At 43.9% G+C, this 14,017-nt stretch overlaps 1 protein-coding gene across 2 annotated transcripts in view; it reads right to left on the bottom strand.

The window, feature by feature from the left end:
* Positions 1 to 270: 270 nt before the first annotated feature.
* SRPK3 (SRSF protein kinase 3) overlaps positions 271 to 14,017 on the bottom strand; it is a 46,190-nt gene continuing 32,443 nt past the window's right edge. For both annotated transcript variants that reach the window (XM_070741348.1, XM_070741347.1), the window contains 6 exons: positions 12,550 to 12,822; positions 12,126 to 12,223; positions 6,968 to 7,075; positions 5,357 to 5,426; positions 3,555 to 3,647; positions 271 to 2,728 (listed from right to left, as the gene is read on the bottom strand). In XM_070741348.1, the coding sequence (XP_070597449.1) occupies positions 2,544 to 2,728; positions 3,555 to 3,647; positions 5,357 to 5,426; positions 6,968 to 7,075; positions 12,126 to 12,223; positions 12,550 to 12,822 (827 nt within the window). In that variant the 3' untranslated portion in view covers positions 271 to 2,543. The remainder of the gene's footprint in view (positions 2,729 to 3,554; positions 3,648 to 5,356; positions 5,427 to 6,967; positions 7,076 to 12,125; positions 12,224 to 12,549; positions 12,823 to 14,017) is intronic.

Genomic DNA, 14,017 nt, shown 5'->3' on the forward strand with positions numbered 1-14,017 from the left:
GCCCATAGAAAAAAGGGCACGCATGCGCAGATGGTGTTTTGACTTCCGGGTTGAAAAATCGCAAATTAGCCTGTTTGCAATGGTCGGGGACGCAATAACCGGGGGATCACTGTATTCCTGCTGCAGAAAGCATGGATTTTTAAAATAGATTTGGAGTAGCTGAGCAGGACCAGTTTTAAAAGTACATAAGAATTGCTAGCTTCAACCTCTGTGCAAACTGTATCTGTTCCCATCCCTGTTACTTGTGCACAAGAAAGGAAAATTCAAAAGTTATTGCAAATATTTTAATGAAAAAAAATGTGTTTTTTTGGTGGGGAATTCAATCCCTGTAACAGCACAGCATTCAAAACACTTCCACGCATACTTTCCCCCCACCCCAACACTGGCACACATGGAGCAGCACCTCTTCAATCAAGGCCATGGCTTCTCATTGGGGAGGTAACAGTGCAAGAAAACAAGAGTTGACTCGCCTTCATTGGGTTTGGTTCTGGGGCAACACAACTTTGGTATAAACAGTATTTTCACCAGGTGTTCCCCCCATTCACCGCCCCAGGTGGGGCTGGAGTGTTCAGGAGAATCAGAACCAGTAGTGGGATCCTACCGGAATGGTAAACAACACTGCACCGGTAGCAAAAGTTGAGCGGTGCGTACAGCTTTGGGTGTCTCAGGTGTGTACACATCCCAGTGGGTTTTTTTGCTTCTGCACATGAACAGGAAGCAAAAATATGCCGTGACGCATGTGTGCATGCAAGACACCCAAAGCTGTGCGCGCAGTGCACCGATTGCAGCAGTTGGAGCAATCCACCCCTCATCAGAACCACATCTTTTAGTTCCGGCTTCCCACCAGAGGCTCCAGATTCAAGACTTAGCTCCAACAGAGCGTTCTCTAGGAAAAGGAAAAGATGTTGGCTTTCCTCCTGGCTCCAGGCCTGTTATTTCTTTTGCATTCCTTTCCTAGGACGTTTGGGAGTGGAAAGGGGGAGGAAAAAGTCTTGCCATGTAACATCTCTTAACTTTTCTTTCCATCCCTGTTCAGTGCATCCAGAAAACAATAGGTTTCCATTGTAAAGGCACAAAGTAGCTTGAATAATTTTGCTCGTCTGAATCAAACTTTTATGAGTAGCCGTTCTTTCTTTTTTAAAAAAAAAAAATCAATAATCGCAAGTAGCATCCCTGTTGAAAATCAGAATAGGAGTTGCAACAACAGCCCAAGAGGGCAACAGTGTGAACAACCCCCAAACATCTGCCAAGAAAACACACTAACCGTGCATACAGCTAGCTGGATTTCCCTCCCCCACCCAACTCCCAATCCTGCAAACGGTAGCGGGGATTGTTCTCTATTCCTAACCATCTCAAAAATCGGATTAAAAAAAAATAAACTGGCTAAAGGAAATGAAACGGCATAGGAGTAAAAACAATGTTGGACAGCACAAGGCATATTAGAAAAAAATCAGGATGCTAAAAAATTTCTTACTACCGTACATATCTTTCAAAACATTTTTTCCAACCACAACTATTTTTTTGAATTGAGTTTCTCAAGATATCAAATGATGAGCAGATATGCAACCCCCGATTAGTGAAAAGCATGCATATTGGAGGGGGGCTATAGTCTAATAATATGGAAAGGGGCCATAAATGCTCACGGAAGGAGGAGGGGTACTATTACATCCTTCTGTTTATTCAGCTGCGGGTCACAACTTTGGAAAATCTTCCCAGAAAACTTTAATCAAAGTATTCAGAACCCACCGGAATAAGAATCCTTCCTCTCCCACTTTGCTATTGATGTAGCTCTTTTTCTTTTTCCCGCAGGTTTTCTCATACTGCTACATGCTTCCACTGTTAAATTTCTACATCAATATCGTGTAACTCTTACAAAATGTTCATTCGCCTGTATAAATTGTTGCTCAGAAAAAAAGGCCACATTTTCCTGGAGTTAAAATAAAAGTTTAGGCAGGGGAGAGAGTAGGATCTTCTATTTTCTTCCAACAACAACACAAAAGTTGGCAGCTCTTTCCAGCTTCTTGCTCCAACTCTCAGGTACACCTGACTCACCATCCACCATCCACCTTGCACCTACCCATTACTCTCAAATTACTTTTCTGTCACACTTGTTTGGTTTTTAAGGGTGGGAACCTTTAAACACATACCTTAAAAGGGAGAGAGCGAGAGAGAAAAAAAACCAACCTGCAAGAAATCTCAGAACTGGTTAAAAACAGTCCAAACAGCATTATCCCAAATGGCACCTAGAGAAGATGGCCACGGTCAACCCAGAAGGCATACGCTAACAAAAGAGAAAGAAAAAAAGGGCAAGAAATCCTGGTCGTCTTTCATTTGTGCTTCAGAAGTAGCCATAAATCAATGTGTGGGATTCCAGTCCAGTCGTACGAACTCAGCCAGTCTCCAATCTTGGAACTAAAAGGAGGAAACATTCTTCCCCACATCCATCACTCCAGGATATCAGGCTACACCATGAGCCAGGAAACTCCACGTGGGCTAGAATTCCCTTATTTCATCAATCAGTTTCTTCTAGCAAGGTTTGTCTCCTAAGAGTTTAGCCATGGGTGCTCGAGGCACTGGGCAGCTGTAGCACGGTCTTCTGGGATGTATTCCATCATGGGCAGCAGGAAGTCCGTGAACTGGGCTGCTTGTTCGAGGGGCCACTCGTATTTCTCCACTAAGACCTCGTAGAGTCCCCAGTGCTTCAGGTTCTTTATGTGACGTAGTTCCCCTAGCAAGACAGGCAAACAAATGGGAAAGTTGAAAAGGTCTCGGCAAATACTGTGATGTCAGTGATCGGCAGCAACCTAACGTTCACACGCTCATACGTGTACAAGACGGGTGAAATGCTACCGGTTCATTCGTGCCTGTTGGTCGTCGGAGGACTGGGCGCAAAGGGAACGCCTGGCCGCCATCATTTGGGTTCTTTTACCTTCTGTGCATGCACAGAACACTTTACGCATGCACAGAATGGCGGCATCCGGGTAGGTGGGCGGAGCCTCACCCTCTGGGCCTGGATCTCCAAAGACTGACAGACACAAGCGAACTGGGACCATTTTGTCCCTGGTACAAAGTAGACACAAGAGAACATCAATGGAGAATATGGTTGTATATTAAAGGCACTGACATACAGACATGATATAAAGGTTTACAAACTGCATGGAAATATTATTATTATTATTATTTATTAGAATGGTATGCCGCCCTTCTCTGAAAACTCGGGGCGGCTTAAAGAGTAAATATAAAAACACAGCATACAGTACAAATCTAATACACTGTACATTAAAAAAAAACTATAGCTAAAAACCCTATGTATTACTCAATCATACCATGTATCACAATTATTAGTCAGGTAACTTCATTCTGGATCTCATCGCAGTAAACATTGCAACCTTCATTCGAAATTTACTGCGAGCGGGTAGACCACTCTTTTTTCCTGGTTCAACCAGAACACTTAAGTCTTTCTAACCTTCACCCTGTGCCTGGTATTTTTTGTTCAGGAGAACTTGACCTTTCTCTTCCTTTAAGCAAATTTAATGCTACATTTTCCAACTCACCTCGCCGGTTGAAGTACTCACGTGAGTACCGCCCCGAAAGAGCGAAGTGCGGTGGGATATCACCAAGTAATTCAACAATGTGGGCAATATGATCTGAAAGAAGGAAAGCATTACTGCCGTGAGCCCCCGTTAGGAGGGGCCGCTCAACTCTGCTACAAGCTATGAATACAGGGGATTCTGGGATGTATAAGCCTGGGACATGGCCTTCTATTTCTACATCTTTTGAGTAACTGGCTGTGTATTCAAAATGGAAGAAAAGAATTGATGTCAGAACTTTCTCTTCGGTAGCAACAGGAAGTATTTATTCGTTCGATTTGTATAAGCCTCTCATCTCAAACCAGTAGGAAGTGAACAATCATAAAGAAAAAAATTGGAACAGTTAAAATACAGTACAAAAAAAATAAATACAAATAGCAGCCAAGAGATATTATGATGGCTAACTTTTTTGTCGTCATGTGCCAAAGCCCATAATGCAATGCATGCATGACACTCTCGTGTGCCCTGCCCCTGCACATGTGCACATGACCTCTCTGTGCTCCCCGCTGCCTACGCATGCTTGGCAGGGAAGCCTTTGGAGCCTGGGGAGGGCAAAACATAAGCCTACTAGGCCCACCAAAAGTTGGGAAACAGGCCATTTCGGGCCTCTGGCGGGTGGGGGAAGCTGTTTTCACCCTCCCGTGGCATTGAATTATGGGTGTAGGCACTCACGCATGCACAATAGTGTGTGCACACGCACTTTCGGCGCCCGAGAAAAAAAACATTTGCCATCACTGTCCTAGGAGATCTGGATAACCAATGTGGAGTGATTTTGGACTAATGTGTCCTAGACTCTTTTACCTGCCCAATTCAAAGCAATATGGGTTTCCCATTTCTCTTCCCACATTGAAATTGTTTCCTCAGCATTCCCTGTCGTGATCACGAATCCCAGCAGCCGATAAGGTCCCACAGAGTTGGCCTTCTCCGGGTCCCGTCGACCAAACAATGTCGTTTGGCGGGCCCCAGGGGAAGAGCCTTCTCTGTGGCAGCCCCGGCCCTCTGGAATCAACTCCCCCCAGAGATTAGAATGGCCCCCACCCTCCTTGTCTTTTCCAAATTACTCAAGACCCACCTTTGTCGCCAGGCATGGGGGAGTTAGGATATTCCTTCCCCTAGGCCATTACAAGTTATGTATGGTATGTTTGTGTGTGTGTGTATGTTTGGTTTTTATAATAAGGGTTTTTAGTTGTTTTATTAACTTGGATTGTTACATGTTGTTTTTTATCATTGTTAGCCGCCCCGAGTCTGAGGAGAGGGCGGCATACAAGTCCAATTAATAAATAAATAGATAGATAGATAGATAGATAGATAGATAGATAGATAGATAGATAGATAGAATTGAATTTTTTTTAAAAAAATAGTCCAGTCGCTTTCTCAGCATAACCCTCCCTTCTTAATCAGACTTTCTTAAAAGTTGGGGTAGCACATTATCCCTGAATTAACACGCCTCCTTAGCTCTGATTTCCATACCACAGTGACCCACCCACCCAAAATGGTGCTAGAGCAGCATTTCCATTCTAGAGAGGAGGATACGTGTGCTTTTATTGTGATTCCTCACAATGGTTCTTGTTCTTTTCTACCTGTCTGGGCAACTTCATGAAACTCTGCAGCTTCGCCCCACATGTGTGTTTCTCAACTTTAGCAATTTGAAGATGTGTGAAGTTCAACTCCCAGATTTCCCCTTGGACTGAAAAGATGCCAAGATCGAAAACTACTCAACTCCACACCCATCACCCTCCGCAGTTCACCCAGACAGTGTTCTCTACCTTCGTCCCTTGAATAATCTTCTCCAGAGTGAGGTTCAAAGAGATAGTCTCCAGTCGCCAACTCAAAAGCCTGCCGAGTAAAAGTAGGAGGGAATTTATATCTTGTGTATGGAGATAACGCTCCAGTGGAGCTAAAAAATGAGACTCTCCTTCCCCAGAACCCACGATATTGCAAATGAATCATTTTTCAGGATTCCAATTCTCAACCTGTTCTTTGTTGAGAGCTGTGAGTGAGTAAGTAGTGCTTAAATTATTAAATTTAAATTATTAAATTATTTCATCACACTCTAAAAATCACATTGCAAGTATACAAAGGGAAGGGGTTCACTGGCACTATTTGTGGGCTGGATTTTAGTATTACAGTACTCAATTTAACATTATCTTCAGCAAATGTGATTGCATGGTTAACTTAAGCCTGGGATCAGCAACATTATTATTATTATTATTTATTAGATTTGTATGCCGCCCCTCTCCGAAGACTCGGAGCGGCTCACAACAAAAACAGTACAAATCCAATGATTAAAACAATTTAAAACCCTTAATATAAAAAGCAATCATACAAACCATACATAAAACAGAAACGGTACAGGAGAATCAATTTACCCATGCCTGACGACAGAGGTGGGTTTTAAGGAGTTTGCAAAAGGCAAGGAGGGTGGGGGCAACCCTAATCTCTGGGGGGAGTTGATACCAGAGGGTCGGGGCTGCCACAGAGAAGGCTCTTCCCCTGGGTCCCACCAGACAACATTGTTTAGTCGACGGGACCCGGAGAAGGCCAACTCTGCGGGACCTAACTGGTCACTGGGATTCGTGCGGCAGAAGGTGGTCTCAGAGATATTCTGTCCAATGCCATGAAGGACTTTATAGGTCATAACCAACACTTTGAATATTCTTAATTTTTGGTTTGGTTAATTGCAAACAAAAGGTTGCTTTATATGCTTATTCAGAGGCCTGCTGGGATGTTAGTATCTTTTAACTTGCTACTCATTGGCAGCAGAAGGTGGTGTATCACCCCCTCGGACTACTGACAAAAGATTTCAGGTGATTAAACTGGGTTGTGACTCCTAAACACACAGTTCACACACATTGTTTAATCATCATTTAAAAGCATCGCAAGAATGAATCGAAATTGTTTAGTGTGTGTTTAAGGTTATCTATCTGTCTCTGAAGTATGGGGGAAACCTACCTACCGGTTTTGGGTGGTTAAAGACTTCTAAAATAATTTATTTAGGATTTGGTCAGGGCTTTTGTTCTGTTTTACCGCTTTAAATGCAAAGTTATTACCTTATCAATGCAAACAAGCAACAACCTAACATTTATATACTTGGTTTGAAGCAAAGTTTGTTTATTATCACAACCACCACAGGGGAGGTGAAGAAACTGTGAGCTAGCTGTTTAAAAGATAATAAATTAGGTGACAAAATGACTTGTGGTTGCAAGGGAATTCACAGCGGAACTTGAAAAATATGTCAGCCAATGCTTAGCTGCAAATTGCATTGAACGATGTGTTGGAATTAAAAACCTATTCTGCATAAAGGCAACTGTCAGCAGGAGGAATTGGCATAAAAGTTACAAAGAAGCCAAACAAGAACTTTTTTTCTGAGAACTTACCATACACGCTGTGCTCCAGATATCAGCCGGAGTGTTATAGACAGCACCAATCAGGACCTCCAAAGCCCGATACTGGCGAGTCTGAATGTCTTCTGTAAAATGTTTGTGCTAAAGAAAAGAAGCAGAGAATGAAGAAGCATCTATCCACTCTGGTGTGTGCATAGCATAGATCAGTGATGGCGAGTGCTCACAACCATAATTCAATGCCTGGGGAGGGCAAAACAGCTTCCCCTGGCCCCCCGGAGGCCCTCTGTTTCCCAACTTCTGGTGGGTCCCAGTAGGCTTGTGTTTCGCCCTCCCCAGGCTCCAAAGGCTTCCCTAGAGCTGAAGGAAGGTAAAAGCACCCTCCCCACACACCCCCGGAAGCCAAAAACACCCTCCCAGAGTCTCTGTGCGAGCCAAAAATCAGCTGGCCGGCACACATATGCACATTGGATCTGAGCTAGGACAACAGCTCGCATGACAGCAGATATGGCTCCACGCGCCACCTGTGGCACCCATGCCATAGGTTCGCCATCTTATTTATTTATTGGATTTGTATGCCGCCCCTCTCCGGAGACTCGGGGCAGCTAACAGCAATAATAAAACAGCATATAATAATAATCCAATACTAAAAACAATTAAAAACCCATTATTATAAAAACCAAACATACATACAGACATACCATGCATAAAATTGTAAAGGCCTAGGGGGAAAGAGTATCTCAATTCCCCCATGCCTGGTGGCAGAGGTGGGTTTTAAGTAGCTTACGAAAGGCAAGGAGGGTGGGGACAATTCTAATCTCTGGGGGGAGTTGGTTCCAGAGGGCCGGGGCCGCCACAGAGAAGGCTCTTCCCCTGGGTCCCGCCAAGCGGCATTGTTTAGTTGACGGGACCCGGAGAAGACCCACTCTGTGGTACCTAACTGGTCGCTGGGATTCGTGCAGCAGAAGGCGGTCCCTGAGATAATCTGGTCTGGTGCCATGAAGGGCTTTATAGGTCATAACCAACACTTATAGGTCATAACCATCACTGGCATATATCCTCATCTTCAACTCTTTGGACAAACAGCCTTTCAAACAATGACCCAAATATTCTTCCTGCCATGTCTAATTCCTCCTACAAGATTTTTAGCTTACCCACCCTAATGTACACCCCACCCCCCACCCCAAAGTAACTCTCCCAGGAACAGAGTCTACCTTGATCATGGTACCAAATGGCTTTCATGTGAGTTTTGCACCCTGGTCTATCAATGCATTAATATGTTGCATCTACCACCTTCTACCTGAAGTTTGAGGGACTAAAGAAAATAGAAACATTTAGGATCTTTTCAGGAAATTAAGGCATGCAATGCTTAAGGCTAGGAGAAAACTCTGGTTTTTGTCATGAAATTTCCTCCACAGCATAATGAGAAGAAGAAAAAAACTACAACAGATGAATCCCATTTAGTCTCAAAATAGAAGACAGCTCTTTGATTCGAAAAGATGGAGGCTAATTCCCAATTTCATTTGACTTGAATGCTGAGGCAGAAAATCTCTCTTTTCAATAAGCTTTTATTCCTCTGCAGGCACTGTTCTGCAACAATTCTGTCTCCCTGTTCTTTTTAGTAAGATAGACTCAAGGGCTTGGCTGACACAACAATTATTCACAGCTAATTGAACTGCGGTTTACTTAACCCAACTGCCTGGCTTCCAAGAGATAGCAAACCATAAATGCATCACTTGGGATAAGTTCATATAATCAACTAATCACAGATTAGGTTCCAAAATGGTTGGTTACATTGTGGTTTAATGTATCCTGGCAATATAATTAGAAAGTGGAAGTTAGCAAAACAAACAAACAAACAAAACCATCTTGCAAAGGCATTTGTTTTAGAAATTTGGAAATGAAAATAAAAGCAACACTGCCTCACAGCTTGCATTCTCTTGGCAAAAGCAGAATTTGTGAAAAGCATTCAGCAAGTTCATGAATATCTCTGCTCCCTGAATGCGAGGCGAAAAACTCTTGGCTCAAATCTGGATCATAAAGTCAACTTTCTTCATGCAGGACACCTCCAGCTATACGACTTAATTTCCGAGACTGCTGAAAATTCTGAGAGTCCAATATACTTTCACATGATGCAATGAATTGCAAACTAGCCAATCACAAACCAACCTACTGTGTTGCGTGAAGCCACCCATTGTGGCCACTTCAATATTTTGAATATTTATTTATTTAATTTATTTATTTATTTATTAAATTTGTATGCCACCCCTCTCCATAGACTCGGGGCGGCTCACAGCAGTGATAGAAACAATGTACAATACAAATCTAATAATATGAAGTTAAAAACCCATAATTTAAAAAACAACAGACCATACATAAATTATATAGGCCTGGGGAAGATATTTCAATTCCCCCATGCCTGACAGCAGAGGTGGGTTTTGAGAAGTTTACGAAAGGCAAGGAGGGTGGGGGCAATTCTGATCTCTAGGGGAAGTTGGTTCCAGAGGACCAGGGCAACCACAGAGAAGGCTCTTCCCCTGGGTCCCACCAGATGACATTGTTCCATCGATGGGACCCGGAGAAGGCCAACTCTGTGGGACCTAACCGGTCACTGGGATTCGTGTGGCAGAAGGCGGTCCTGGAGATATTATACAAACTTAGCAAATTAGATAAGCAGATTGAAAAGTTAAATAGATATAAAGATGGCTTCTGAATTGCAACCACTGTGCAACATTTGCATCACCTATTCCAAATGGATTTTTTAAAAAAGCATCTTAAATGTCGATGGAATAAAATAAACTAAGCAAAGCAGAAATGTGCAAAAATATTTCAGGTACTGCAGCTATTAATATTGGCATAAATAAATCCTCTCCCTTTCTCATCTCAAGGAATAAAAGATCACGATTGTTACTACGGCAATTGGGACCAGGAGTTTCTGTTGCTAAGCAATGTGGTCGTAATGGATATCACGTGACCACAATGCTTAGTGATGGCAATCCCTGTAGTCTCCCTTGCCGTTGTTAAGCAAGGCTGCTGGGTTGCTAAGGAAGCACCCCCTCACAACTTCCTGCTGGTTTCCAACAAACAAAGTCAGTGGGGAAACAGGCCAGATATGCAAGTGCCAGAGGGCTCATAAGCAGGCTCGCAGGCAGGGACATGGCTGTTACTGAGTGCAAAGGGGGCGGAGCAATAATGGGTCCCATACTGAAATGGGCCACTCTGCGCTCTGGTAGCAAAAACCGCAAAGCGTGTGCAACTCCAGGTGACCGGGCAAGATTTTGCTTCTGCGTGTGTGCAGGAAGCAAAATCTTCCGAGAAAACGTGTGTGTGTGTGTGACATTTTGCCAAAATCTCTCTCACACGCATATCATAGAAACATAGAAGACTGACGGCAGAAAAAGCCCTCATGGTCCATCTAGTCTGCCCTTATACTATTTCCTGTATTTTATCTTACAATGGATATATGTTTATCCCAGGCATGTTTAAATTCAGTTACTGTGGATTTACCAACCACGTCTGCTGGAAGTTTGTTCCAAGCATCTACTACTCTTTCAGTGAAATAATATTTCCTCACGTTGCTTTTGATCTTTCCCCCAACATCCTCTCACAAGATTTTGCTTCCTGCGCTAAAGCAAAAAAATCACAGAAATCTCTCTCAAACTGGTTTGGCTGGCCCGGCCCTTTGGAACCAACTCCCGCCCAATGTCCGTACTGCTCCTACCCTACTGGCCTTTGAAAGGCTATGAAGATCTGGCTTTGCTGGCAGGTCTGGGGCCGTAAGAGTTAACACCTACTCAATGGCCGAATTCTGATTTGCTTGGTATGTATGTGATGATTGTTAGTTTAGGGGTTTTAATGAGTGATTAGCTAATCAGGGTTTTACTGTTTTTTACTGTTTCATATTTGACTTTCACTGTATTATTGTATCATTTTATTGTTGTACACCACCCTGAGTCACACAGGATTGGGAGGCATATAAGTCAAATAAATTAAATTAAATTAAGTTGTTAACCGAGGTCTATCTGTATTTTCATATGCATCACCCTGATCTTATTAGAATAAGGGTAGAATATACTGTATAGTTAATAAAATCATGAATTTATGGACTCTAAATATGTAACTTTCCACTGTGTTGTTTCTGTTATATACAGCAATTTCGTGACTACAGAAAAGATAGAAATTGAACTCTATGCCTCCACGTATTTCCCTTCACATACCAAGTCAAGAAGAAAAGCAACCTAGAAGTAAGGAAAAAAATCCTGACAGTGAGAACAATTAATAAGTGGAACAACTTGCCTCCAGAAGTTATGGGTTCTCAAACACTGGAAATTTTAAAGAAGAGATTGGACAACCATTTCTCTGAAAATAGTACAGTGATACCTTGTCTTACAAACTTAATTGGTTCTGGGATGAGGTTCTTAAGGTGAAAAGTTTGTAAGACGAAACAATGTTTCCCATAGGAATCAATGGAAAAGTGATTAATGCGTGCAAGCCCAAAATTCACCCCTTTTGCCAGCCGAAGCACCCGTTTTTGTGCTGCTGGGATTCCCCTGAGGCTTCCCTCCATGGGAAACCCCACCTCTGCACCTCTGTGTTTTTGCAATGCTGTGATTTCACTGAGGCTCCCCACGCTAGAAAACCCCACCGAATTCCGTTGCCAGCGAAGCACCCGTTTTTGTGCTGCTGGGATTCCCCTGCAGCATCACAAAAACATGGAAGACCGGAAGTGGGGTTTCCCATGGAGGAGAGCCTCAAGGGAATCCCAGCAACGCAAAAAGGGCTACTTCACTGGCAATGGAAGTCTGGAGGCGGGGCATCCCAGCGACGGTGGTGGGTTTGTAAGGTGAAAATAGTTTGTAAGAAGAGGCAAAAAAATCTTAAACCCCGGGTTTGTATCTCGAAAAGTTTGTATGATCAGGCATTTGTAAGACGAGGTATCACTGTATAAGGTTTCCTGCGGGGTTGGGACTCCAAGGTCCCTTCCAACTTTGTTATTCTATTACTCTGTTAACACCATTTCTCCCCTTCAATGTAAAAGACTTCCTTATTCTTCCTATAGGCATTTTCATGACTTTCCATTTTGAAACTTCCTACACAAGCCAGATACCCTTGGAAAGACAACCCTAATTTTCCATTCCTTACAGGCAGCTACCATTATTGGGGAGCGGGGAAGAGACATGCACGAATTACTCACCACCCAACAAGCATTGCCCAGATCCGCAATCTTCACTCTGATCTTGTCTGCGTTTTGGGGTTCCAAGGGGTTGACCAAGAATTCAGAAGTGCCAAAAGCTGCCCAGACAGGTAGAAAAGAACAAGAACCATTGTGAGGAATCACTATAAAAGCACACGTATCCTCCTCTCTAGAATGGAAATGCTGCTCTAGCACCATTTTGGGTGGGTGGGTCACTGTGGTATGGAAATCAGAGCTAAGGAGGCATGTTAATTCAGGGATAATGTGCTACCCCAACTTTAAGAAAGTCTGATTAAGAAGGGAGGGGATGGAATGGCTGACGGGTGGTGGCATGTAATTGCCAAGGTGGGAAGCTGGGATGGTTAACAATGCTTGGTTTGCTTCTCCTTGCTTCCCCTCCCCTAAAGTCGGAGCGAGTACTCACTGCTGGGTGAGAGAAGCCCACCGCGCTCCCGCTGGTTAGAAATGCTCGAGAGGGCTGATCCAGAGAAGAGCGATCCTGAGAAGCCGGAGGTGGCAGAATCAGGGCTCACATGATGGCTGGCGGTTCCGGGTGGGGAATGCCCATTGCAGCTGTCGTAGGCGTTGTGTGTGTAGAAGCCAGAGGATGATGTCAGGCTTTGGGGGCTGCAGGCCAGAGACCCCCCTGAGGGCTCTCCCCCTCCAGAGACTGAGAAGGGGCAACTGCAATGCCCTTCTGCGGAAATAATGGAAGGCCAAGATATCGCGGCAAGAAGGAGGAAAACATTATTAGCCAAGAGGAGAAGACAGAGACATTATTATTATTATTTATTATTATTATTTATTGGATTTGTATGCCGCCCCTCTCCGCAGACTCGGGGCGGCTAACAACAATGATAAAAACAGCATGTACAATCCAATTAATAAAACAACTAAAAACCCTTATTATAAAAACCAAACATACAGACAAACATACCATGCATAACTTATAATGGCCTAGGGGGAAAGAATATCTTAACTCCCCCATGCCTGGTGATAAAGGTGGGTCTTGAGTAATTTGCGAAAGACAAGGAGGGTGGGGGCCGTTCTAATCTCTGGGGGGAGTTGATTCCAGAGGGCTGGGGCTACCACAGAGAAGGCTCTTCCCCTGGGGCCCGCCAAACGACATTGTTTGGTCGATGGGACCCGGAGAAGGCCAACTCTGTGGGACATTATCGGCCGCTGGGATTTGTGCAGTAGAAGGCGGTTCCGGATGTATTCTGGCCCAATGCCATGACATGCTTTGGAGTAAAGTAAAAGCACATCAAAAAGGATGTCTGACAAAAAAAAAACCCTTTGTCTTATTCAAAGTCTCAGAAGTAAAGATCCAAAATCAGAACCTTGTTTTCATTTCCCTTTTGAATGAAACTTGGATCATCCAGAATATCTCCGGGACCGCCTTCTGCCGCACGAATCCCAGTGACCGGTTAGGTCCCACAGAGTTGGCCTTCTCCGGGTCTCATCGATGAAACAATGTCATTTGGCGGGACCCAGGGGAACAGCCTTCTCTGTGGCGGCCCCGACCCTCTGGAACCAACTCCCCCTAGAGATTAGGATTGCCCCCTGTTGGAACAGAGGGTCCTACCTTGCAGCGTGCCCAGCCTGTTAGGACTGAGGCAGGACCTTCCGGAGGAGATGGCTATTAAAGTACAAACAAAGCATGTTCGAATGAACTAAACTTTTATTAGAAAAAGTAGAAAAATAAAGTTTGTCTTAGGAGACATAAAATGAGTTAACTATCTAACTACTGGATGTTTCTTAATGTCTTTGGAGGCTGTCAATCTACAGCGTCATTTGGCGGGACCCAGGGGAACAGCCTTCTCTGTGACGGCCCCAACCCTCTGGAACGAACTCCCCCCAGAGATTAGGATTGCCCCCACCCTCATTGCCTT

The sequence above is a fragment of the Erythrolamprus reginae genome, chromosome 2 (assembly GCF_031021105.1).
Source record: "Erythrolamprus reginae isolate rEryReg1 chromosome 2, rEryReg1.hap1, whole genome shotgun sequence".
Classification (NCBI taxonomy): Eukaryota; Metazoa; Chordata; class Lepidosauria; order Squamata; family Dipsadidae; genus Erythrolamprus; species Erythrolamprus reginae.